General features: G+C 31.9%; 1 protein-coding gene across 3 annotated transcripts; it reads right to left on the bottom strand.

The window, feature by feature from the left end:
• Positions 1-1,177: 1,177 nt before the first annotated feature.
• On the bottom strand, positions 1,178-7,286 carry LOC112416797 (CCR4-NOT transcription complex subunit 9). Of its 3 annotated transcripts, none has more exons than XM_039827228.1 (9): positions 7,044-7,286; positions 5,436-5,513; positions 4,664-4,753; positions 4,428-4,470; positions 3,973-4,079; positions 3,219-3,314; positions 2,878-3,068; positions 2,716-2,785; positions 1,216-1,466 (listed from the first exon to the last, which is right to left on the bottom strand). In XM_039827228.1, exons 1-9 carry the CDS (start codon positions 7,188-7,190, stop codon positions 1,374-1,376), a joined length of 915 nt encoding a protein of 304 aa, XP_039683162.1. In that variant the 5' UTR covers positions 7,191-7,286; the 3' UTR covers positions 1,216-1,373. The 3 variants fall into 3 exon arrangements, with proteins under 3 accessions (XP_024627301.1, XP_039683162.1, XP_024627300.1); XM_024771532.2 differs by having other exon boundaries at positions 3,219-3,320; positions 7,044-7,284; XM_024771533.2 differs by lacking the exon at positions 2,716-2,785 and having other exon boundaries at positions 1,178-1,466; positions 3,219-3,320; positions 7,044-7,285.
• Positions 7,287-24,913: the final 17,627 nt, after the last annotated feature.

Raw genomic sequence — 24,913 nt, 5'->3', positions numbered from 1 at the left:
ATTATGATGTGCAGCACTGCTTTAATTCTCTCTCCTCCCATGTATTGTATGCCATCCGACGATTTGAATCTCGTGTGTTGTCGTGGGTCATTTGAGTCGTGCTAAATAGCACTGCTCATATATATATATATATATATATATATATATATATATATATATATATATATATATATATTTGTTATTATTTTTTAGTTGCACTTTTCCATTGACTTTTAACCAATATTATCAACTTCCTCAATTAGCTTGGTTGTAATCAATTTTAATGATTCATAATTACATTTAAATTGATTAGGTCTTTAGGATTGAACCTTTCGGATTAGTCGATCCATCAAATGTATAAGTTTTAAAAAAAAAATCATTAGGTCTAACTATAGTATAAATAATGTTACATAAATAACGTTCCTTCAATGTAAAGCTAGATTGCAATTTTTCATGGATCACATTTACTATAATCATATAACTTGAAAAATTTCAGTGAAGTTTCAACAAACCGTAAAAACACTTTCATCATCGGTTCCTCTGGCTACTTAAAAAAACACTAGCCAGTTATTGTTGCATCAGCATCCTTCTTTGACTATTGTGGAAACGTTTATGGTACCTTTGAGATTGAAGCAGCAGCTTGAAGCATAGGTTACATGCTATTTGCGAGTTGTCTTTGAGATTTAGGTATTTAGGAATGAAAAAGAGGTGGCCTTTGAGATTGAGTTGTTTAAGGTTTATTATCAGATTTTAAACTAAACGAAGTTTTTACCGTTTCGGCGTGGGAAGTGAACGCAGAGGAGACGGGTTTATATCCTCGCACCTCGAATATAAACAAAAACTCAAATAAAGTAAATGTATCTAATTTAAATTTCTACTAAATATATCTACTTTTTTTGTTTTTTTTTTACTTATATTTGAGTTCGGGGTAGTATATGCATGCTAAGGGTATTTAACTTTTTAAGTCTCTCACCTATTTTTAATGGTTAATCCCCATCAATATTACTCACCTCGTTTATGGTTTAGAATTTTGTGCATTTTTGTTTGAAAAGGAAGAGTGTCTAAGAGACTAATCTCAGAAAAGAAATCACAAAAAAAAAAAAAATCAATTGATTGTGAAGTTGAGACTTCAGAGATGTCATCAAAATACAACCATAACTAATTTGACTCGAACAAAGACTCAAAATCAATCAAGTAATCACCATTGTAACATCATATTGAACATCCATCAAGAGGTTAAAACAAAAGAATCCCATAATTAATAATACATTCAAATTTGTTAAAACAACCTAGTAACATGTTTAAACACAAAGTAAATATTACAACTTAATACATAAGCAATTATTAACTTAAATCAAGTTCTCAAATAAAAAGATAAGCATGACCTTGCAATATCATTGATTCCCACCACCTGGTACTAAGGGAACCTGGTTCACCCCAATATTTTCATGCAACTTCATTACCCAACTCCAAGTTATTTCATCTTCCTGAATGTATCAAAACAATATCTAATGTCAAATAATGCAAAACGAAAAATGTAAATTACCTCCGTATAAAGGTAATTGAAATTTATCCAAAATTATAATTGAGTATTTGAAGAGTCTAAACTTCTCTAATTACTATATGTTAGATTCTTGCATAGACCTAATTAGAGTGTGAAAATATTGTAAACAATTTTGTTTTCTTAAGTTTGAAGGGTCGTGGTCTAAAAGCTTAAACCAATAGACTCAAAATCCTCACTACTTATAAACAATTTAAACCTCATTTACTTTGTGAAAATAATTTTATATTAATTTATTACATAATGTATTTGTTTTAAATTGTCAACTAAAATAAGTGAGACTTTTGAAATAATGGAGATATCTCTCTTGAAAAATGACACACAATTTCTTTCTTCAAAAGTTTAGTATCTCCTTAGCTTTAAAACAACAAAAATTTCAAGAAAAAAAATAGATTTTTTTTTCATTAATAACAAGTCGTAGTGTTTCATGTTCCTGTCTACACTAGGCTTCTTTAATTTCCAATAGTATCCTAAGGTTATAAAATACAGTATAAACTTAGAAGTTATTTACTATGAGTTTCTTGTATAAAAAAAATCTAGTATGTGCATTCTGTTTTAATATGAATTTATTTGTTAAATCCATCTTATATCTCATAATAATAGGAAAACTAGTTAATCAAAACTTTGAGAGACATTTAAAATCATAACACACACATGCATGCACACTCAAAATAATTTTATACATAAATTAATATAAATACAATATATGAAATCAGACATATTAAAATTTATACAACTTTTTGCTTGTGGGTCTATTTCGACAATAACAAATATATTTGAAGAATAATTAAAAGTTTCATTCAATTTTTAATTTAATAAATTTTTTATATTTTGAATTATTATTATTATTATTATTATTCAAACTATTATGATTGTTGTTGTTGATGTAATTTTTTGGTATGATATTTTTAACTTGTAATTGATGCATAAATATGATTCCTTTTTGTTGGACACTCACTTTGCTAAAACCAGAAGTGTGACACCAAACTTGCTAAAGAGGTATCTCATCTTAAATATATGCCATTAAAATGTTGAGTAACAAACTAATAGTTATTTTCACATTTGTGTATGATACACATTCAATAGGTATGTAATATTAATATGTATCATATCACGTGTATAAAAAAAAGTTCTAAATCAATTTTTTATTTAGTTATATCACAAGAAGTACTTACGCGAAGGCAATTGACGGTATTGACAGTTTTCAGCATATTTGGAAGTCGCCTTTTTAATGCATTGCAAGCCCTGTGTTAATATGAAAGAATTTTTTTTCTAAATCCTTGTAAGAAGAAAAAATGATTATTCAAGAGAACTTAAGATTATGAAACTTAACCAACCTATGATGTTGAGACAAAAGAGAATAACATGGAATCAGAAGTTTCATCAATCGATGTGAAGGTTGATTGCCAACACTTTCCAATACCATGTTAAAAACTTGAACTACTGCAAAAAAACGTTCTGCTGTTCCACAAATATAAATCAAACCATCATCATTTGACATAATTTTTTGAATTATAAATGTTGCAACCTGCAGAGATGATAACTTTGATTAGGTGATATTAGTAACATAAGTGAATGACAAAAAAATTAAGAAGAAAATAACAACCAAGTCAAATTCATATAAACAAAAGACTTTGTAAAAATAAATTGGTAAAACAATAAGAATAGAGAAACTAACAGTTTTGGATAATTCTTTGCCGATTTCCATATTGCATAGGCATAGTGGAATTATCTCACTTCTAAGAAGAAAATCTATGCTTTCTTTGGTGTTAACCTGTGACTATCATGTACGACAGAAGGAAATTATTATAATTAACAAAGGAAAAATAAATATGGTATGTAATAAAAAATAAAACATAAAGTCAATTTATAAGGTTTTTAAAAAAAAGAAAATTGTTAGGAATTTTAAATCCCTCACAATATAGATAAACTGATCTTAACAAATTAGATTTGTATGTCCCAAATTCCTGATATGTATTTTCAAGGAAATGAATGTAAAACTTAATAGATATAGTTGAAAACATACCAAGAGCACGATAAGATTGCAAGTAAACTAAATATTCACTGCAGCAAAAAACTACTTTTAAAGGCAATACAAGTGACCCTAAACACATTATAAAAATAATTATAAGAAGTATTTGTAAAAACATGTTCAATTTTCACAAAAAGTAGATAGTTTTTAAAACAACTAAATGTTTGCCATAAGTTACCAATAAATTGGTTTTTGTGTCAATGTAATCAATATTTAATTATGAAACTCTTATTTAATAACATATATAAGACACTACCAAATATAGTTTCACATCACAAGATTTTTTGCACATTATATTTAATATCTATAATCTTTTTTATGTTTGTTATGGGTATCACCATAAAAATTATTAACATCAAGTCAAGTGTATCAAAATACATGATCAACAAGAATGTAATACCTTCACCAACGCACCGATGACTCCAAGACTAGCAAGTCTTAAATGCTCAAATTGGGCTAACTCGCTTGTTGTTTGAAGGAATGGATAAAAATATAAAGGCATGCTAGCTGCAAATAATTAAAAAAAGGTAAGTTCATATAAATAAAAGAATAATTTTTTCTTGTATAATTTTTTGAATTTTAGTCTAATTTCCTACAATTGACTACATCTAACTAGCCGTAGAGAATTCAAATTGATCACTCTTATTCAGAGCACTCTTTCACATTAGTATTACTCATATGACATGAAAGAAAGTTCAATTATTAATTTTGTATACGTCCATAGCACACTCAAAATAAAAACAACTATTCTAAATATAAAATTTAGTATATCATTATCGAATGTTGTTAACTTGCTAAGTAATAGAGTAAATAGAAATCTAGAACAATTAAGAAGTAGAAGAAACTTGACATTACCATTGAGAAATGACATTTTTGTATCAGGGTGAGATGCCACACACTGTAAAGAAAACATGAGAGAAAAGTGCTAGAGGAATTAGTTTCATATTTTTTTTTTTACATGAAAAGAAGGTATATTATTTGTGGATGTAGTTGTTTTAACATGATTGATTTTCAAGTATTTTATGGGTATAATGAAAGTTTCCATATGTTAAACACAATATTCAACACTCATTATGACAAACTTATCGCACCTGAAGTAGTGCCAGAACATTGCACACTCGAGTTGATTGTGTCTGAGTAAGATTCAACAGTTGGATAGTAGGATATATTGAAGTTATTTCCTGGAAAAATTATCACTATCTGATAAGTGTATGGAAATCAATAAGCACATTTGTAAAGTACTATTAAACTTAAACAATCAAGAAGAAAAGTATTGATAAGAGCCACACCTATTGTCATTTAACAACCGTTTGAGAAGATTTGAACTTATTCCATTGATGTCACAATATTAAACTATTACTAGTGAGCTACAACCTCTTGGAAAATTTTAAAAAAACTTCTTAATTGAATTATAACATCACCATTTAATTTCCAACTCTCTCTTATAATCATGTCTCTTTTGTTTGAATTGTGAAAATAAATAATGTTTTTTCACGTTCAATAGTAAAAGTTGAAAACATAAACATAAATTGGTGAAAGAATTAAACGGTAGAATACAAGCAAATAGTCAGAAATAGACAAATTCATAAGCTAAAAAAACAAGGAAATTATGTTTGTAAATACGACAAAGAACAACATATATTATTTTCAACCACTACTGTTGTGTTTTTCGCCAAATGCATAATAACTTTTTTCTATCCAAGTTAAGACACATGCACAATATTATTTTAAAAAAAATCTTCCTTAGTAACAAATGATCAATCTCTAAAAGTATTACAAACAAGTGAAATAGTTTGCCAGAGGTACTAAAGCAAAGAACATCAACTAGCTGATGGAATATAATGTCAGTCACATATTACATACCTGTACAAGTATTGCAATAGTACCATAAGAATTCCATAATAAAGGAGCAAGTTCTGGAAATAACCTGATCCTTTGAAACTTAAAAAATGAAAAATAAAGTATTAATTGCATGAGTTTGAGCAACATTATCGAAAACTAAGCAAACTGTAATATAAAAGTTCAAAAATAGAATAAAAGTTCTAAATTTTAGATATCAAGTAGTGCAATTCCATAACACCTAATAAGATATTATTCTCAACCAACTAATAATGATTAACATATATTGAAATGGGAAGAATACTTCAAGTTATATAAATATATCATTTTTTTTTAGACAAAAACCAAATGAAAATGTTCATATTCTCACTATTATTCTAAATGATGAAGATTATTTATTCAAGTATATGACTAGAATCTCATTCTGGTTATCCAAAAAATAATAGTTATCCAAAATATCATATAAAGAAATTAAAATCACAATCAAATGTGACTAAGTCTACTAAAAGGGCATAGTCTCACAATAAAACATATCATAGGTCAAATATATGTTGAGAAATGAGCACATTTAGTTCAGTGCTAGACAATTCCTCGAAGAGTTGGATTACATGTGTGTGTTAAGGGAAAGACGTGAAAAATAGAATAAAAAATTTAAAGAATAATTGTAGAAACCTTTAAGAGAACATGTAAAACGTTTTATCGAAGATCAAGATTCTTTATCCTAAAATATTGTGATATGCATGTGAGATGGTAATCTAGATATTATGACAAATGAAATTGATGTTGTCAACATTGTTCATTGCAATCAATGACCTCAATTGTTAAAAAAAAATCATACCATCAAGTTCTTTATATTTTTGAAGTTACAACATAAATCACTTTTGATTTCTATCATGAAAGTCAGATTGGCTAAGTTGTGTGAATTCGAGTCCAATTAGTCAAGTTAATTTTTTTTCTTCTTATATATCATATAACATTTTATGTCTATTGTTTCTTTTTTGTTCAAAAATGTCTATTGTTTCTTTTGTCCTATTTCATTTCATCCTGTTAACTATCATATTCTTACTTTCACTCTCTATATTTCCTTTCTAATCATCTCTTTCTTACACCTTTTTATGCTTCACAGATTCACAGAGTCTAACATAAACATTACCCACGAAATAAAGAATTACACAATAACAATATCAATTTTTTTTTGTCAATTATGACACCAACTAGTGCAATTTTGTAACAAATTAAAAGAGATCAATTCATCTAATTCACAATGATTAACATACGTTAAAATTGAAACAAATTTTCAAATATATAGAAAAATTATTTATTTAGTTTAAAAAGAATAAAAAAATTTCAGCCATGATACAATAAAAATGAACACTTTTAACTCAATTATGACTTGAATCTCATCTTTAGACCCCAAAAATACCCAAAAATGACAAAATAAAATATTAATAAGTCTACCAGAACTAGTGTGACAGTGCAGTGTATCAAAATTTGAATCAATGTTGACAAAGAAGCGAACAAACAATTTAAATAACAGTTTCAGAGTATCACAACTTCTCCAAAGATTTGGATTTCTTGAGATTTCCATGAAAGATATTAAAAATGCACAAAGAAAAATAGATTGGTAAAAACCTTGGAGAGAACACGAAGAGCATTTTCCCTGAGATCAGGATTGCTGAGTTCAATAACAAGGCGTTCCATGGATGACATGCTTTGTGTAGTGGTGCTAGATTTGATAGAAGCACCTATAGGACTTACAAACGACGCAATGTTCTTCATTGAGATCAATTGAGGAGAAAAGTTTGTCGTATATTGAGTAGGTGATATTACAGGATAAGCATTCAATTTTATCAGTTTAATTTTTGGGTTTTATCTGTCCATTTTTTGCTAGGGGAGGTTTTATCTATCTAAGTGATGATGTAATATATATATATATATATATATATATATATATATATATATATATAATTGTATCGTAGTTTGAATATAAAATTATCACATGTTAATCCCTATGTACACAAAGAAATCTGAATTTTTAATATTAAAAAAAATTATTTTATTTGTAAATTATTATTATTCATTGACTTTTCACCAATTTATTTTATTACTCTATTAAATTATTAATATTATTAAGTTTTTTTTTTTTGAAGGAAAACCATTCATAGCATTTCATTAGATAATAAATCATAGATACATAGCGGGACATCAATAAACAGTTGGAGCTACCATTTAATGGGGCTTCCTGGGCTAATTCATAAGCAACCCCATTTACTTGCCTCCGGCTAAACTCAACCACATGATTGTGAAAATAATTGCTAACAACTTGCCTACAATGCTGAATAATAATGTCAAGCTTAGTATTGTGTTTATTTCCACCATCGGAAGCGTCTACAACTATTTTAGAATCAAGAAAGAAATCCATACCATCAAAGCCCAACTCAGCTACCCACGACAATGCTTGAGAAAGACCCAATGCTTCGCCTACCTCAACCTAACATAATGAAGAGAACCATGTTGTTCTCACAAGAACAAATCTACCATCAGAATCATGGATGCACATTCCTAAACCAGCTTTATTATGATTAGATGAAAAAGAAGCATAAACATTGCATTTATATCTACCAGGTGCGTGTCTCTTCCATGTATGAGTGTGTGTACGGTTTCGTCTTGGTTGAGGCTGCGCTACGGTTGTCCTATCACTTTGTCTCATCTCCTGCACAAGCTTCCAATCTTCTAGAATATGCACATCACGTTCAACTACTTGGGTATTTGTTTCATGGATTCTCTACCACAATTTTAAATTTCTACGCTTCCAAAGAATCTAAAGGATCGTTCTAAAAAGGGAGCATTGTGTTGGTTGGAGATTTTGTATACAATAAACCACAACAGCGGGCTCATCATACAAACTCAAAGTGTGCTCTATCACATTCCATAAACCACACACCTGAGTTGCCTAGGAGCACATAAACAATGCATACACATAATCTTCACCATCTGCACTACAAACAACACACTCAGTGGGACAAGTAACTCCTCTACTAACAAGGCACACACGTGTAGGAAAACAACCACCGCACACCATCTAAACAAGATTCTTAACCTTCGGGGGAGATTTGATGTTCCATAGCGAGTTTCAATGACCCAGACATCGTAAGTAAGATGTGTCTCTGGTATTTTCAGTGCAAATTCGATAAGAGCTACAAACAGAATACTTTCCATTCTTCTCACCTTTCCAAACTTATGCATTTTTTGTGACTTGAGGAAAAATAGGAGTATTGAGAATTGAACATGCGGTATGCTGATCAAAAAGGTAATGAACTAGTTGCTCTTTCCAAGTCTTAGTTGTTTGATCAATCAACTCATTAACACAAATTGAATGGAATTGAACATGCCATGTCTAAGAAGTTGTGATACACTCCCCATTTAGTAGCCACGGGTGCCCCATCAAAGGAATCCTTGCGCTTGTACCAATACACCACCTTGCTCCATGATTAACAACATTCTTTGCACTAAAAATGCTACCCCAAACGTAGCTCGTATTTGTACCAATATTTGATCCAAAAAAATCAGTATGTGCGAAATATTTGGCCTTAAATAGTCTTGTCACAAGGCTATCAACATCTGTTTGAATTTTCTACCCCTGTTTACTTAACACGGTAGCATTGAAAGATGCTAAGTCCTTAAAACTCATTCCTCTATGAATTTTGTGAATAGATAGTTTATCCCAGGACATCCATCAAATGCTCCTGTAGCTGCTCCACCGTTACCCCACCAGAAACCATTCATAATATTTTTATTCTATTTCATCAATCAACATTTTAGGTAGAAGAAAAATACTCATGACATAAGAAGGTATATCTTGTAACACAAATTTTATCATTACCTCACGTCCTTCTTTAGACAACCATTTGTTGCTCCACGAATTAATTTTGTGCCATATTCTATCATTCATATAACCAAATGTTGCTTTTATTTCAACCTATCATAGAAGGCAAGCCCAAGTACTTGTCAGTGGCCAATACCGTTCGGACGCCAAGGATTTGCATGACAGAGCATGCATGTGTTGCTCAACTGCCGAACTATAATAAATCTCAGACTTGGGAAGGCTTATAGCCTGGCCTGGCGCTACTTTCCTCACTTGAACCTCATTTTCAATTGCCCTAAAAAACAAAAAACAGTCATCTGTGAATAACAAATGAGACACCACTGGTGTATTATCACAAAGACACATACCATGTAAATCTCCCCTCCTCTAGGCACCATGAATTAATGTTGACTGTAACGCCCGTTTCGAATTATTTAATTATTTAATTGAGTCTAGAAGTTATTTAGACGAGTTATATTATATTTATATGATATATGTATGATTTAAGAGGTTTATGTGATTGAGGTGATGGTATGTGATTTTATGAGGAGTTGTGACTTATTTTATTGTTTAATAAAATAAGATTTGAAAATAAAATAAATATTGAGTTTAGGGGTTGTTTTGAGATTTTAGAGAGTTTTGGGGGAGAAAGAGAAATAAGATAAGATAATTGGAGGAGATATAAATAGGGAAACCTAGTTTAGAAAAACATAACGTACGTACGATCAATTTTGGAGAAAAGGGAGAAAAAGCCAAGAGAAGAGGGAGAAGACCTAGAGGCTGCGATTTTCATCTATAAGGTAAGGGTGAGACTAACTTTGCAATTCTATTAAGTCTGTGAATCAACGGTTACATTTAACATGAATTAGGATGAGTTTAAGAGGAATCGGAATTTAGGTCAAATTGGTAGAATTGATGATTAAACGGTGAAAAATTGTTAGAATGATGTAGAAACTGTCCCGAGACCTTAGATAATGATTATGATGAATTATGAAATCAAGATTAGGCTTAAAACCATGAGAGTTGATGATTTTTCATAAAAACTACACTTCTGCCCGTAGCGACATTCATCGCTCGCCTCCCGAGCTATGATCCTTGTAACACCCCGTTTTCCCAATATTTAAAATTTCTTTAAAAGCATAACATTTATCAGAGTAAGCATCAAGCAACGGGATATCACATATAACGTAATCCAACAGTTAAATAATAATTTAACCAATATCTTAAACATTTGCAGCGGAAAATCATAAACATAAATCATAAACGTTTTGGCACGCAGGCCCAACAAGTATCTCAAAAGAGTTTATCAAAGCATAAATTATCATGGCAGTTCACGTAAAAGAATGAAGCATGTTATAGCATTAACCCCATCCCGTTACGTATCAGAGCGACCTAGACGACACAGTGAGGCAAGGCTACTCACAGAAGCAACTGCACACTAAGCACGATCACCTGCAAGTTACCCATACGAAGGGCAACATTTTCAAGCAGAAGGGGTGAGATTTCATAATAAAATAACATTAATCAATGTAATTGCGAATCATAAATTAACATCATAATCATTCCATTATTAACTTTGCATAAATGCTAAACAGTTATCACGTAATCATATATCCAATCATTATAAACAACATAACATAATCAATGAACACTTATCACGTAATCACATATTCATTCATCATCAACAAGGCATCTTAATCATGACAATGTGACAATGCTCCTAGACTCCTTATATGCATGTGGTACCAATCGTCATCATAAGTATTAATATACTTTAATCGTGCGGAGGACAAAGCTCCTATAAAACGTGCGGAGGACAAAGCTCCTAATATTCGTGGTGAGGACTAAGCTCAATGATATGCTATGCATGGACACATATGAACAAAACATCGTAATCACTTATCAACATGCATCCAATAATTTGGAGCTAAACTTCATCATATAATTATGCACTTAGTTAAATAACGGAAGCAGCATAAACAGGTCACATAACAAGATGATATCATTATATCAAAGCACATAATTTGTATCATTATCACATCTTCTTATCTTGCATGAATATACAATACAATAGTTCATATTCAATTAATATTAATATAACTTAAACAACTCTACAGTCTGCATTAAACGACATCACTAGGTCTCATTACCAGTTAGGGGTTCACTCTTGATCAACAAGTGCGACACAGATCGCATAAACACATAAACAAGCTCATCCTGGTTGTACTCGCGAGGCGAGAGTACTTACTCGCCATGGCGAGTACCACTCAACTCCCAAACTAAGGTTGTTCTGGGTTCCCTCTGATCCTACATTCATTCCTAATCAATACTAGGTATGTTCAGGTACTCAAAGGCATACAAGATTCAACTAAAAAGGTCGAAACACGAAATATGACATGCACTCTGCCTAAGCTCGCGAGGCGAGGAAAGTTTGCTCGCCATGGCGAGTTGCACCAAACAACTCGCGAGGCGAAGGAAAGGGGGCTCGCGTGGCGAGCGATGAAGTTCATCACTCGCGAGGCGAGGATCATCACTCGCCGTGGCGAGCGATGAACAGAAGCACGGGCAGACTAGGGTTTTTCTCAAAAATCCATCACACAACATGGTTCAAAGCCTAATTTTGATTCCATAATTCATCCTAAACATATTCTAAGGTTAAAGGACGGTTCTTTCATCAATCTAACAAGTTTTACCGTTTGATCATCAATTTTTTAGGGTTTTAACCTAATTCCAAAACTTCTCTAAATCAATCCTAACTTTGTCAACTAATCATCAGAATTACAGTAATTAACATTATTGAATTATTAGTCTCACCCTTACCTGGTTATGAAGAAATCGCAGCCCTCTCTATGCTCTTCTCCCTTCTAAGCTTTTCTCCCTTTTCCAAAAGTTTTCACGTACAATGAGTTTCGAAAATATTAGGTCCTATCCTATTTATATCTCTTCCAAATTACTTATCTTATCTCACTTTCACCCCCAAAACTATCTAAAATATCAAAACAGCCCTCAACTAAATATTTTATATTATTTTCAAATCTTTATTTTATTTAACAATAAAATAAATTCTCTAATCTTATCAAATCCTCCAAAACTCATAACTTATCACGTCATCAATCAAATCATCAAAATCACCACAAATCATCAAAACATATCAAAATCATGCATATATTATATAATTATAATATAATTGCCTAAACTCGATCAAATAACGATTAAACGAAAGTGGGCGTTACAATCCTCGCCACGGCGAGTGATGAACTTCATCGCTCGCCTCGCGAGCAACCTTTCCCCGCCTCGCGAGTTGCACGTCGCAGCTTGCCATAGCGAGCAGATGAACTCGCCTAGCGAGCTTGACCAGAGAGCATGCAAGATTTCATGATTTTGACTTTTGAGTTGATCCTTAGATGCTTTTGAGTGCCTGAACATGTCTAATAATGATTAGGAAAGAATGTAGGATGAGATTGAACCTGGAAAGATTGTAGAATGAAACTTGTGGGATTCTGACCTGAACTCGCCACGGCGAGGAGAGGCTCTCGCCTCGCGAGTGACCCAGAAACAGAGTGCCTTGTTAGATTTTGCGACCTTTGTTGCAAGAGTTGTCGAGAGTTGAACCTTGGGATAGCATTAAGACTTAATGAGGATGTTAATTATAATCTGTGAAGCTGTTTAAGATGTGTTGATGTTGATTATGATGTGATATAGTGTTATGTGCATTACTTGAAGAATATTTGAATATTTAAGATGTTGATGAATTGCAATTGATATTATTATGTCATGCTGTTATTGTATACTGCCTATGTTACTGTTGTTATTTAACTAAGCTGCATGAGTCGGTCTAAGTTGATGAAGATGATGATGTTCCAAATTATTGGATTATATAAGAGGTTGTCGAATTAAGATGTTTAAGAGGTCGAGTCCATGCATTAGCATTTCATTGTTGGGGGCTTGATGCCCTGGAGCTTTGTACTCAACACGTTGGAGCTTTAGCTCAAAATAGCGATGGGGGTTTGATGCCCTGGAAGTATATTAATACTCAAATAGCGATGGGGGCATGATGCCTTGTATTGGTACCACATGCATATAAGAGGTCTAAGTTGCATAGTTGCATTGTTGAGTCGAACATGATAAGTTGTGAAGTTGTGATTATTATGAACGAAGTGATTTATGATATATTATTATCAATGATGAATGACAAGATGTTATTATGTTGTTAAATATAATTGTTGAATTATATACTTAATATTATTGTTCTGTGAATCTCACCCCTTCTACTTGGAAATGTTGCTCTTCGTATGAGTAACTTGCAGGTGATCAAGTTTAAGTAGCTGGAGTTGCTGTCGTGAGTGGTTATCCCTCACTGTGTCCTTTAGGTGCTCTGATACGTAACAGGATGTGATCTTTTGTGGCTATTTCTTGTTCCTTTACGTATTGATTTATGAATAAGTTGCTTAATTGAATTTGTGAGATATTTTGATGAGGCCTGCGTGCCAAGACTTTTTATGATGTTGAATTAATTCCGCTGCTATTTTGTTGATGAAGGATAAATTATTATTATTTATCTATTTAAGATTTTTGAGAAGTGTGATATCTCGTTTATGTGATGTTTTACTCTGATTATTTTATGAAATTTATAAGTTGGGAAAACAGGGTGTTACATTGACAAACCGTCCGCAAAAAGGATAAAAATATATGGAGAAAGATGATTGCCTTGGTGCAGACCTCTCCCCGGAATAATTTGGCCAGCAAAATTATTGTTAACAATCACAGAATATTCCACAAACTCAACACACATAAAAATATTCCCAACTTCAACATCACCTTCTTTAGGTACACCCAATAATCATAAACCTTACTAATATCCAATTTAAGTGCCACATTGTTGTTCTGTTTGCATATATCAACTTTTATATAATGAACAACCTTGAACGCTACCATTGCGTTATCCAGAATAGACTTGCCGGATACAAACATTGATTGATTGTCAGAGACACAATTATTATAAAGTATTTATCATTTTATTTCATAAATAGTTATATGAATTAGATATTCTATATGACATTATAATGCCAACTAATAATCACAACTTTAGGAAGTACTAACTTTTACACAAACTTCAAGCAGAAGTAAAAAAATTATTAAATTATATTATAAACTATTATGATTCAATATTAAAATAATAAATATTTTTTAAATAAATTACTTCTCTCTCTGACGTACTATCTTAAATTGGTAAAAGATACATTCACTCCATCACCAAAGTTAATTTATATATATATTTTCCTTCTTCAAATTTTTTAATTTTTTTTGTTTTTCTTTCTATACGAAACATTTAACTTGACTATTTATAAATAAAATATATATTTTAAATTTTTAAAGCTATCCAATTTTTTATTTTTTTTAACAAAAAAAAAAAAAATCCAGTTATAAAGATTTAAATATGTTTTTCGTCCCTACAAAATGATGAAGTTTTTTTTTATTCCCAACGAATTCACACTTTTTTGTCATTGTAAAGTTCTCATACATGCACGTTTAGTGGTTGTTGTTAAGAAAATGTATATTTTTTTAATTATTTTCTGCTGGTATGTTTTGAGCATTGTGTAACATGACTATTCTCCCTTCAAAAATAATAAAAAGATGACCACTCTTTCAATTTTATATTTAGTCTCATTTTTATGAAATCTTATTTGTTAACAAAAATATATTTTTAAATAAAATTAATGAGTGATTCATAAATAAAAAGTTTAAAATATTTAATGAAATGATGGAAATATTTAAAGGACCGTCTATAAATCTAAATGAAAATATAACTATGCTTGAATAAAAAAAAAATTAAAGCATTACCCTTAAAAAAATTAGAACATTAAATTTAATTAACTTCTGATTTACATTGTTTTTTTTAAAGATTTTGGTCAAAAAAAGTTTTTTGTTAAAGGTGCTAATTTATGGTTGTCAATGGTCTTTAATGGCAGTTTTTTTAATAAAAAAAACACTGAAGGAACTATTTTAAAAAGTTTAAAATTAATATGAAACTTTTTGAATAATAACAAGATTAAAGAGAAATAGAGAAGGAGAGGTCTCATAAGTCCTAGCTTAACTGACAAAAATATCAAAATTGTTAGGCCGGACATCATGACCGAGGTTCGAACTCCGGTACCTCCACTTTGTGTGTGTGAGTTTATGATGGCCTTACCATCTCTTCTATCTACCAAAAAAACAAAAAAAGAGATGGAGAGAGAAAGTGAAAGAAATTAGAAGATTTTATTATTTTCTTGTGGCGTTACAAATATGTTACATGTGATCTCTATTTATAGAGAAGTACAGTGATATAACTTAAGAGTTAAATATTTAAAGGATAAGTACAAGAATGTGTCACTTAGGAGATAAGTAAAATAGTGTTACTTAAGAGATAAGTATAAAGTGTTTGTGTACACCCACTTATGATATTCATAACATCCCCTTTGGATGTCTATGGAGGATATGCCTCGTTAAAATCTTACCATATAAAACCCCAATGGAAAAAATCTAGTGAAGGTAAAAGAGTACAACATCCTTTTGTATCATAATATGTCTCATTCAAAATAATACCAGAAAAATGGAAAAAATGGAAATAATACCATGGTGAAGAGAAAATGAGTGCAAAACACATTTTTGTCTCTCCCTCATAAACACAATTATATATGAGACGAATAAGTTCAAATAATCTCTCATAAGGACATTATTTTTACTCATAAAGATAATTGTTTTTTGGAGTTTTTCTTAAAAAAAGTGTTTTTTCAAATATTTTTATTTTTATTAATTAACTCGCCATATACGGCGAGATAAAATATGGTGACCCAAGTTTGAATATCAGACCCAATAAAATGTCCTCACGCGCGAAGTTATTAGGTTGTAACAATGATTATATCTATATTGTTGCAGGTCGGGTCACCATATAATAGAAGGCCGAATAAGCCAAAGCCCAAGACATGCAAGGCCAAATACAATGGAGGTGCACAGAAAGCATTGTGCGGATTACCGCACATGGACATGCCTGGATTCCATCTCCATCATCCACGTCATCACCAACGGCCTTATAAGATGACGCCACATTTCGCGAAAGTCGTTAGCATTCTTCGCACATATATGTGGGTGACTCAGCGTCACCCTCAATGTACAATTCACTTTTACCATATTATACACATAATTACCTCTCTCAGATATCGGCCTCAGTATTGAAGTGCTAACGTGCCCGGATGCACCTTTCTCCTCCACCGTGAAGACTCAACCTCCGTCAAACCAGAGCATCGTGAACGACCGTTCAAGATCCATGATCGTCACTGGACATATCATATACTATATACAAATAAAATACATGAGTTTGAGATGTATTTTTTATTTCCTATTTTACCCTTCATTTAAACTATTTTATTTACTACTTCATCCTTTTAAAATTATATTTAAATTATTAATTAAAAAAGAACAGTGTTGTATATGATAAAAAAGAGCTTATATTTTCTATATTATTTTTTTAAGGATATATTTGCTATGTTGTTGGTGTCATTGAAAAAGATAAGTATAGTTTGTTACAATACAAAATGCAAAATATATACACTTATACTTTTAATTAAAATGATAATAATTTTAATCAAAATCCAAATTTTATTTTTTTAAGAGGAAAAACAAAATTTCATAAAAACACAATTGTTCATAATCTATATGCATTAATGCAATAAAAAGACTTGACAAACCTAATTTAAACCATAAAAGACTCAAAACACCTATGTAGTTTTCTGATTAAGGAAGAAATAGAATTGCAGCGACTCAAACCAAAACATTACACAACATTCTCAAAACGCTGAGCAACTCACTCTAAACCTTTTATATATTGTCTTCAAATGCTTAGAAAAAACTCCAAAACACATATAAAAACCACATATGATGAGGTATCATCACATATGAAAAGGAAATTTACAAGATGAACTAAAATTTACTAAAAACTACTACTTACAATATGTTCAATACATTTTTTTTTTAATAATTTCTTGGATTAAACTTTTTAGATGGGATCGTTTGCATCATGTTCATTGATATGTAAGCTGATTACCTGCAACAAAATATTCAAAATTTTCATATTTCATATGACTATCCATTCTTAGTTTAATTAACTGCAATTCTACATAAGTGTTGTGTTGATACTACATAAGTGTTGTGTTGATACGTTTAAATGAAATGTTTTTTTTTCTTTCTAAATTGCTTACTTTAAATTTTGATATGGGACCAACTATATTGTCTTTGTATGCGAATTGAATATCTTTAGTAAATTTTACAAGATGTATGACTTCATTGTATATATCTTTAATGGCTTTATCGACAAATGATTTTGGAGAAAATTATGTTTTGTATTGTATGTATACTTTTATATTTGATGCCTTCCTATATGATGTATATTAAACGATAAATATTATATGAATGAATGATGATTGATCTAAATGTAAATGATATGTGAAGTTGGAACTTCTTACTTAGTTAAATGTTAATGACGAAGGAACTATCCTAATTTGGGAAAAAGATAGAGAAACCCTAGAATGGTTTCAGATCAACCCTAAAATGGTTTCAGATCAGTAGCACTCAATATACTAAGCGTTGTAAGTTGTAACAATAAAGTATCCCCTTCCTCATAGCCATGCAAACCCCTAGAGAGTGTCTGAATATGAATCTAACAGAGAAAATATAATATACTATCCAACTAATTACTAGCTACAAGTATTTGTCTATAAAAAGAAATTTAAATGAATGTCTATGGAACATTAGTTAAGAAAACAAATTTAGTAAATATATATATATATATATATATATATATATATATATATATATATTTGACAAAATATCGTAAAAATATCTTGAAACTCGTGTATTTGTAAAAAAAAATCTTGAAACTTGTGCAATCAAACATTTTTCTTTGAAAAATTGTGTAATAAAGCATTTAAAAATGTAAAAAATAGAGTATTATTTTCAATACGAAACTCATTCCCTTCGTTTCTAATTATAAGCAAATTTAACTTTTTAGATTCATTTAATTAATGATGTATGTGGTATATAATATGAACTACATACATCATTAATTGTTACTGAATGAACCTAAAAAGTAAAATTTACTTATAATTGGCAACTGAGTGAGTAGTTTATTTGTTTCCATAATCCCATTCGGACCTCATTGTTCAAAGATTTACAAAATTAATAAAAGCTTTTTTTTATTCAAAAATAGTGCAAACTTAAAAACACACTTGTACGAAAGACAAAAAAATTGCAAACGGAAATATTTTTTATAAGGTGGATTTGGATTGAGTGTAGTTGACTGCATGCAGTTGATCAGATCTAGACCATCGATCAAGATCATAAATTTGAGTTTTTAAGTTAAAATTTTAATTATTCTTAAATATAATCAACGTAAAATTTTCTCCTTCAATTTTCATCAGACTACTAAAATCTTACCGACTGCATTTGAATAACATCACATAAAGAGACGTTTGAGGCTAAAAGTAGTTTGACCAACGAAATTACATAGCTTATGTTTGGTATCATGGTATGTACGTCAGAATAACGACAACTCACCTTTGATGCTTTAAAATCACGATGGATCGTTGTGATTCTGGCACACCCACTGTGATACCAAACATACACTTAAAAAGTTTCCAAACAAAATGTGAATTTCCAACTGACATTTAGACTATTATGTGGTAAAACACAGAAACCTACCATCTCAACCATTCAAAAGTTCTCCAAGTCACGGATCTTGCTCATTCAAGTTCCAACGATATTCATCACAGCAAGACAAAAACATCTCAAACCAAAATGGTTGAACTCGAACCCTATAGCAGAACCAGTTCGCACCACATGGAGGTTTATATTGCAAAAGAAACTAAAATTGGATTAACGATTTCAATGGTTTGGGAGAACACAAATTTAATTATTGGTTGAAGGAGTTGGTTTAATTCGAAAGTGGAGCGAAAGGTGGGAAATGGTTTTACGACAAGTTTTTGGAATGATAAGTGGAGAGGGGATAGATGTTTACGGGATAAATATCCTCGGCTTTATTCGATTTCAAACCAAAAGGAGGTGTAGGTGGGGGAAGTGGGGGTTGTGATGGAGGTGGGGGTACATATTTGAGGTTTAATTGACGAAGACATCTTTTTATGTGGGAAGAGGAGGTGCTTTTAAGTCTTAGGGAGGATTTAGATGGCATGAGGTGGTCTCAACTTGAGGATGTGTGGAGGTGGAAGCTAGAAGATAGTGGAATTTTTTTTCGATGAAGTTGGCTTACTCTAGGTTGGAGGGGTTGGTTCATTGCGCAGAGGTGTGGGGGGAGGATGAAAAAGGAGTGTCTAAAAATTTATGGAAGTAGTTTTTCTAACCCTTCCAAATCTCTTTGTGCATTGGGAGTGTTGGAGTGGGGGAGAAAGAAAGGAGGTAAAAAAAGGATTATGGTTGATTTGGCATACAACCATTTGGGTGTTGTGGAGAGTCAGAAACGACAAGATTTTTAAAGGGCAAAATTATATTGTTGAAGACTTGGTGGAGGAGATTAAAATGTTGTCTTGGAGGTGGTTCTTGAGTAGGATGCACGTGCTGGCATGTCTATTTTACGAATGGTGTTGGAATCCTCATGCGTGCCTTGAGAGGAAAGTGGTCCAGCAACAATTTTGAGGTTCTGCTCTTGTTGGGGTGGATGTTTGGGTGTTTTGGGTGTGAGGCAGGGGTATGCGTTCAGTCTGTTGTTTGTATACTTCAGCCTCACTAATTGTTTAATACTTGGTTCTGGGTTTTTTATGTTTTTGGGTGTTCTTTATATTTACGGCATCTCTCTGTATCTTTTTTCCTTTTTGCCTGCGAGTTTTGTTGCTTCTTGCATATTTTCGTCGTGCATAAATTTGTCGTTTAAAAAAAAAGAATTTATCTCCAAGCCAAACATTAAATTACTAGGACCCCTTTTTTCATAAGTATTGGAAAATTAATAAAAAAAATGTTGAATTAGTTGTTCTAAAATGCTCATATGTTCTTTGGTGTGAGGATTCATATCGGCTAATTTGAGGCTGTAATTCTAATCTTCCCGAAACATAGCAATTTTAGGATGTTTTGTTGTAAATGCACGAAGAAATCATGCTTATCGGCTAAGCAAGACATCTGAAGATTTGTGAAGTCCTTGGGAAGATAAAGAATGAAGATTCAAGAGGCCTCAAAATATGTTACAGAGGGAGGAATTATGTTTCCAAGTGCCAAGACATCTTACATAGAAGCAAACACCTAAAAAGGTGAATAAATAGACGTTTTCAGCACCCGTCACATTCACATGCGCCCAAGCGCACAGACGGGGGTGCCTAGTACCCAAGAATTTACAATGGGGCACCTGACGCATGAATATAGGTGTCTGGTGTCTGTTCTGATACTCACATGCGTCTGGCGCATGGCGCCTGTGCCTTGCGGCCCAAGGTACTATTTTGTGACTTTTTGGTGCAAAAAACCCTCGATTTTAGCCTAAGATCAGGTGGAAACTCTTCCTATAAATACTGCATTCCTCATTCACAATTTCTCATTCAAAACGAAGCGGTTCAAGAGGAAGGAAATCACTGGGAGCTTCAAGGGAGGATTCTCTCTTCTCACTCAAGGTTTTTCTAGGGTATGTTTGATTTCTTTTGTGATTTATTTTTAGTTACCATGGGTAATTAAATCTTTTTAGGCTAGGGTTCTAAGATGAACCTCTACTCTGTTTGTTGGATAATTATTTGATTTAAAGTCTTTTATTCAGTTATTTTTTGTTCACTATTTAGTTTTACTGTAGTACGTAAGATTTGTCTCCTCTGAAGCATAACCTTAATTTAGGCCCTTAGGTAGTGACATGGCCTAATACTGATATTCATATCTTGATATTTATATTTGTCTGACCAGGAAGTAATTAGTTAGTAACTAGCGAAACAAGAAAGCGAGCGTACCTTGATAATAAATATTTAGGGAGGTGACATACCTAATATTGATGAACATCTGCTGAAATCAGGTTATAACTAGTTAGTAATTAATGAAACAAGTGACTTCACGACTTAAACCATCCCAATAACTCCATTCTCCTCGCACCTTGGTAAGGTAGACGTTGATAGGGTGGCCGTTTGTAGAACTACCGAGAGGGAGAGTTTGTTATGTACTTCTAATTTAAGTTTATGTTTCAATTACCCTTGAAGGCGTAAGACCCCATATGTAAGGATCACCGTGTGACCAGCAAGTGCAACTTAACAGGCGGAGGGATATACCAAAATTTCTGAGAGAGTAAGACCTCGCACGCAAGGATCACCGTGCGACCAGGAGATGCAACTTGACTTGACTATTAATTAATTCCAACAAATGAATAGAGGAGATTCAAATAATCCTAACCGTCGGTAACATTTTGCAATCAAACATGTAACTTTGCTCTGTTGCAAATAGATTAAATTGAAAAACTCTAAACCCTTATCTCTTTATTTATTTTATTGTTCCTAAATAAGTAATGCGAATTGTTTAGACGAAACAACAATCCTTGTGGATACGATACTCTAATGATCACATTATTACTTGGTAAATGATTTTGTACACTTGCCTAATTCGATCATCAACAAACAAGTCCCCAAGACACCCAAACAGACACAGACAATACCACAACCAACGAAGCAGTGGAGAGCGAAGGTCCACTCAAACCAGAAAGACAACATAGATCTAGGCCTCACCTAAACTCTCGAAGCACACACCAGATCCATCTCAGCCTTAATAATTGAACACCACTGGCACTAACAAAGAATTGGCTCCACCTTCCACTCATAAATAAAAAGATTAATAGCAGTTTTAGCCCCCTAAGTTTCAAGAAGTTGCGATTTTGGTCCCCTAAGAAAAAAAAACTACAAAACCGCCCCCTAAGTTTTGACCTTGTGGTAGTTTTGGCCCCCAAGGCCAATTTTGACTTGGTCAACGCACACGTGGACGCCACATGTGTACGAAGGGTGTTTAACACATAACCAATTCTGAGATTGGAATTGAATCTTATCAACCAGTTTCTCAACCTCTCAAGCAATACTAGAGAAAATAAGGTCATTCCAAGTTTTATAGATTGCCCACATAGTGACATGCCAAACTAAAGTAAAACTTAGTCGAGCCCTACTCCTACTTCCTGAAGACACTAACCCTTGGAACAAATCTAGCATATTACACGGCAAAACCCACTCTCACCCTAACAACCTATATACTCGGTACCAAACCTAAAGGCAACTCCACATGTGACAAACATATGATCCACCGATTCCACACTCCCATCACAAAGCTAGCACGAAGTGTTTACTGAGTCAGATATCACCTTAAGTTTAAAGAGATTTGGGCGCGATAGGGCCCCTATAAATGATAAGTTTCCTAGGAAACACCTGAACTTTATAAGGAGCCCAACAATGCCAAACCAGATTTAGAGAGTTACTAGCTAACTCTGACCTTACCTTGGATTGAATCACGACTTTTGAATGGGCTAAGTAAGCTGAACATACAACTTTGAGGCCCACCAGAAATATCCGCCAAAAAAATATCGGTAATTATAAGAGGTCGAGAAATCGATAAAGATGTACTATCCAACTAAATGGTCACAAATGGTGTATATTAGCAAATCTCATATAGGATTAGAGGCTACAATGGATGCAAACATAGTTAAGATATCTTCTAGCCTCTTTGATCTCATTATGCTGTTAATTTATAATAAAAAAAAAAATATTAATCTCACATTTTTCATATAATGGTGTGATTGATCATACAGTTGGAAAACATGAGATGAGAGAGAGAGAGAGAGAGAATGAAAGGATCCATTCCCTAGTTTATCTAAACAAAAGTTGTTCCAATAATATGCGTGAGTATTTTTATTTAAAATTAAAGTGAGTAAGACAAAATTAATTTCATTGTCCAAAATAAGACAACTAAACTTATCTTATACGGGAATGAATCTTTTAAGATTTTTATTTATATTTTTAAAAAACAACAAAAGGAGGTTTAGAGATTAAAAAGAAAGAAATCTAGTGAGAAAAAGAAGATAATGTCCTATTCAAGCTTTGAACTCTTGTGAAAATTGGGTATAAAATTTCAACACCTAGCTTTAAAGAGGGGCCTCCCATGTCTGCATGGTGGGAAGCACATGTGATTCCTAATTCAACCAGCAACACACATGAAGTCGAACATATCATTATCATTATTATGATTATTACGCAAAACAGAAGAATAGGTCTTAAAGCAAAGATTTAAAATAAAGATAAAGCCTAGCTTCTTCTTTTTTTGGAGTGAATCACAAATTTGTCTTTGTAATTGTAAATTTTTGTTGTTTAAATTGCAAATATAAATAAAACTATCATTTCATCTTAATTCATTTAATTACCTTTCAATCGAATTACGAATTACTATGCCCCTTTTCCTAAGAACGAGAAGTTAAAAAAATCATATTCATTTGTTATTTGCTTTCATCTTTATTTTGGCTCACGAGTGCACTGTATTTCTATAAAATAACTTACTGATCAAGATACATAAAGTAATTACAAGAAAGGTGTATAAGGAAAGAGAATGCAAATTTGAATGACAGGAGTAATCACTATGATATAGCTAGTCTATAGATCAAAATTCAGTTATAATTTTATGAATTGATTGTTTTCTCCCCGAAAGTTTAAGGATATTTGAGATTAAGGTTTTAAAGTGGTTAGTGAAGGTTGATCTGGTTGATGAGGATTCAACTCATATCTCGTAAGGATTGAAGTTCAAAATGCATATCAATGGTTTCTATTTTCTTTTTTTTTCAAAAATCGGTACAGAAGCCGTTGTTTTTGTTTTATATTAAATCCTAAATAGTTTAAATATAATATTTAATAGTATACCATTGCGAAGTATATATTTCTTTTTTGGCAAGTAATAATTGATATTGTTTTTTTATTTTATTTTATCAAGTAGTCTAGTGGCTATAGTTCACATAATTTAATTGTGGAGAAGTGGGGTGTCCGGGGTTCGAACCCCGACCCCTACATATAATATGCAATATCCCTACCAATTGAGCTAAACTCGCGGGGATATAATTGATATTGTTATTCATCCCATAATTAATCTAAATGGAATTTTTTTTTATTATTATAAAATGTATGCAATTCTTATAGATGTGAGAAGTTACAAATGTATGATCATTATCTCTAAGAAGTTAAAAATGATTGATTATTTGTAAGAAGTTACAATATAGTCAACAAAAACATCAAAATCAAGCTCACACAATTAAATATGGAGAAATAGAGTGTCTGAAATTCGAACCCCAACCCCTATATAAATTATGCAATATCCCTACCAACCAACTGAGCTAATCTCACAGGGACATCAGAATCTTCTTAACTAACATGAAATATTCCTCAAACAAACTCTTTCTCCGCCTTCTAGATCATGATGCACTTCCACGAATGAGAAATATCCTCAATTGAAAAACTCTGCCTTCACCAACTAATATAAAAAAACTGATTGAGATTGACAGAAACAACTAATGTCTACTCCCTAGTTTTTCCCACTTTGGAAACTTCTTCACCTAAATAGAAAAAATACACTCATTATAAATCAAACAATGCAGAACTGCAACCAAAGTATG

Source organism: Medicago truncatula, chromosome 7, assembly GCF_003473485.1.
Source record: "Medicago truncatula cultivar Jemalong A17 chromosome 7, MtrunA17r5.0-ANR, whole genome shotgun sequence".
Lineage (NCBI taxonomy): Eukaryota > Viridiplantae > Streptophyta > Magnoliopsida > Fabales > Fabaceae > Medicago > Medicago truncatula.
This window is presented reverse-complemented; position numbering and strand designations above follow the sequence as displayed.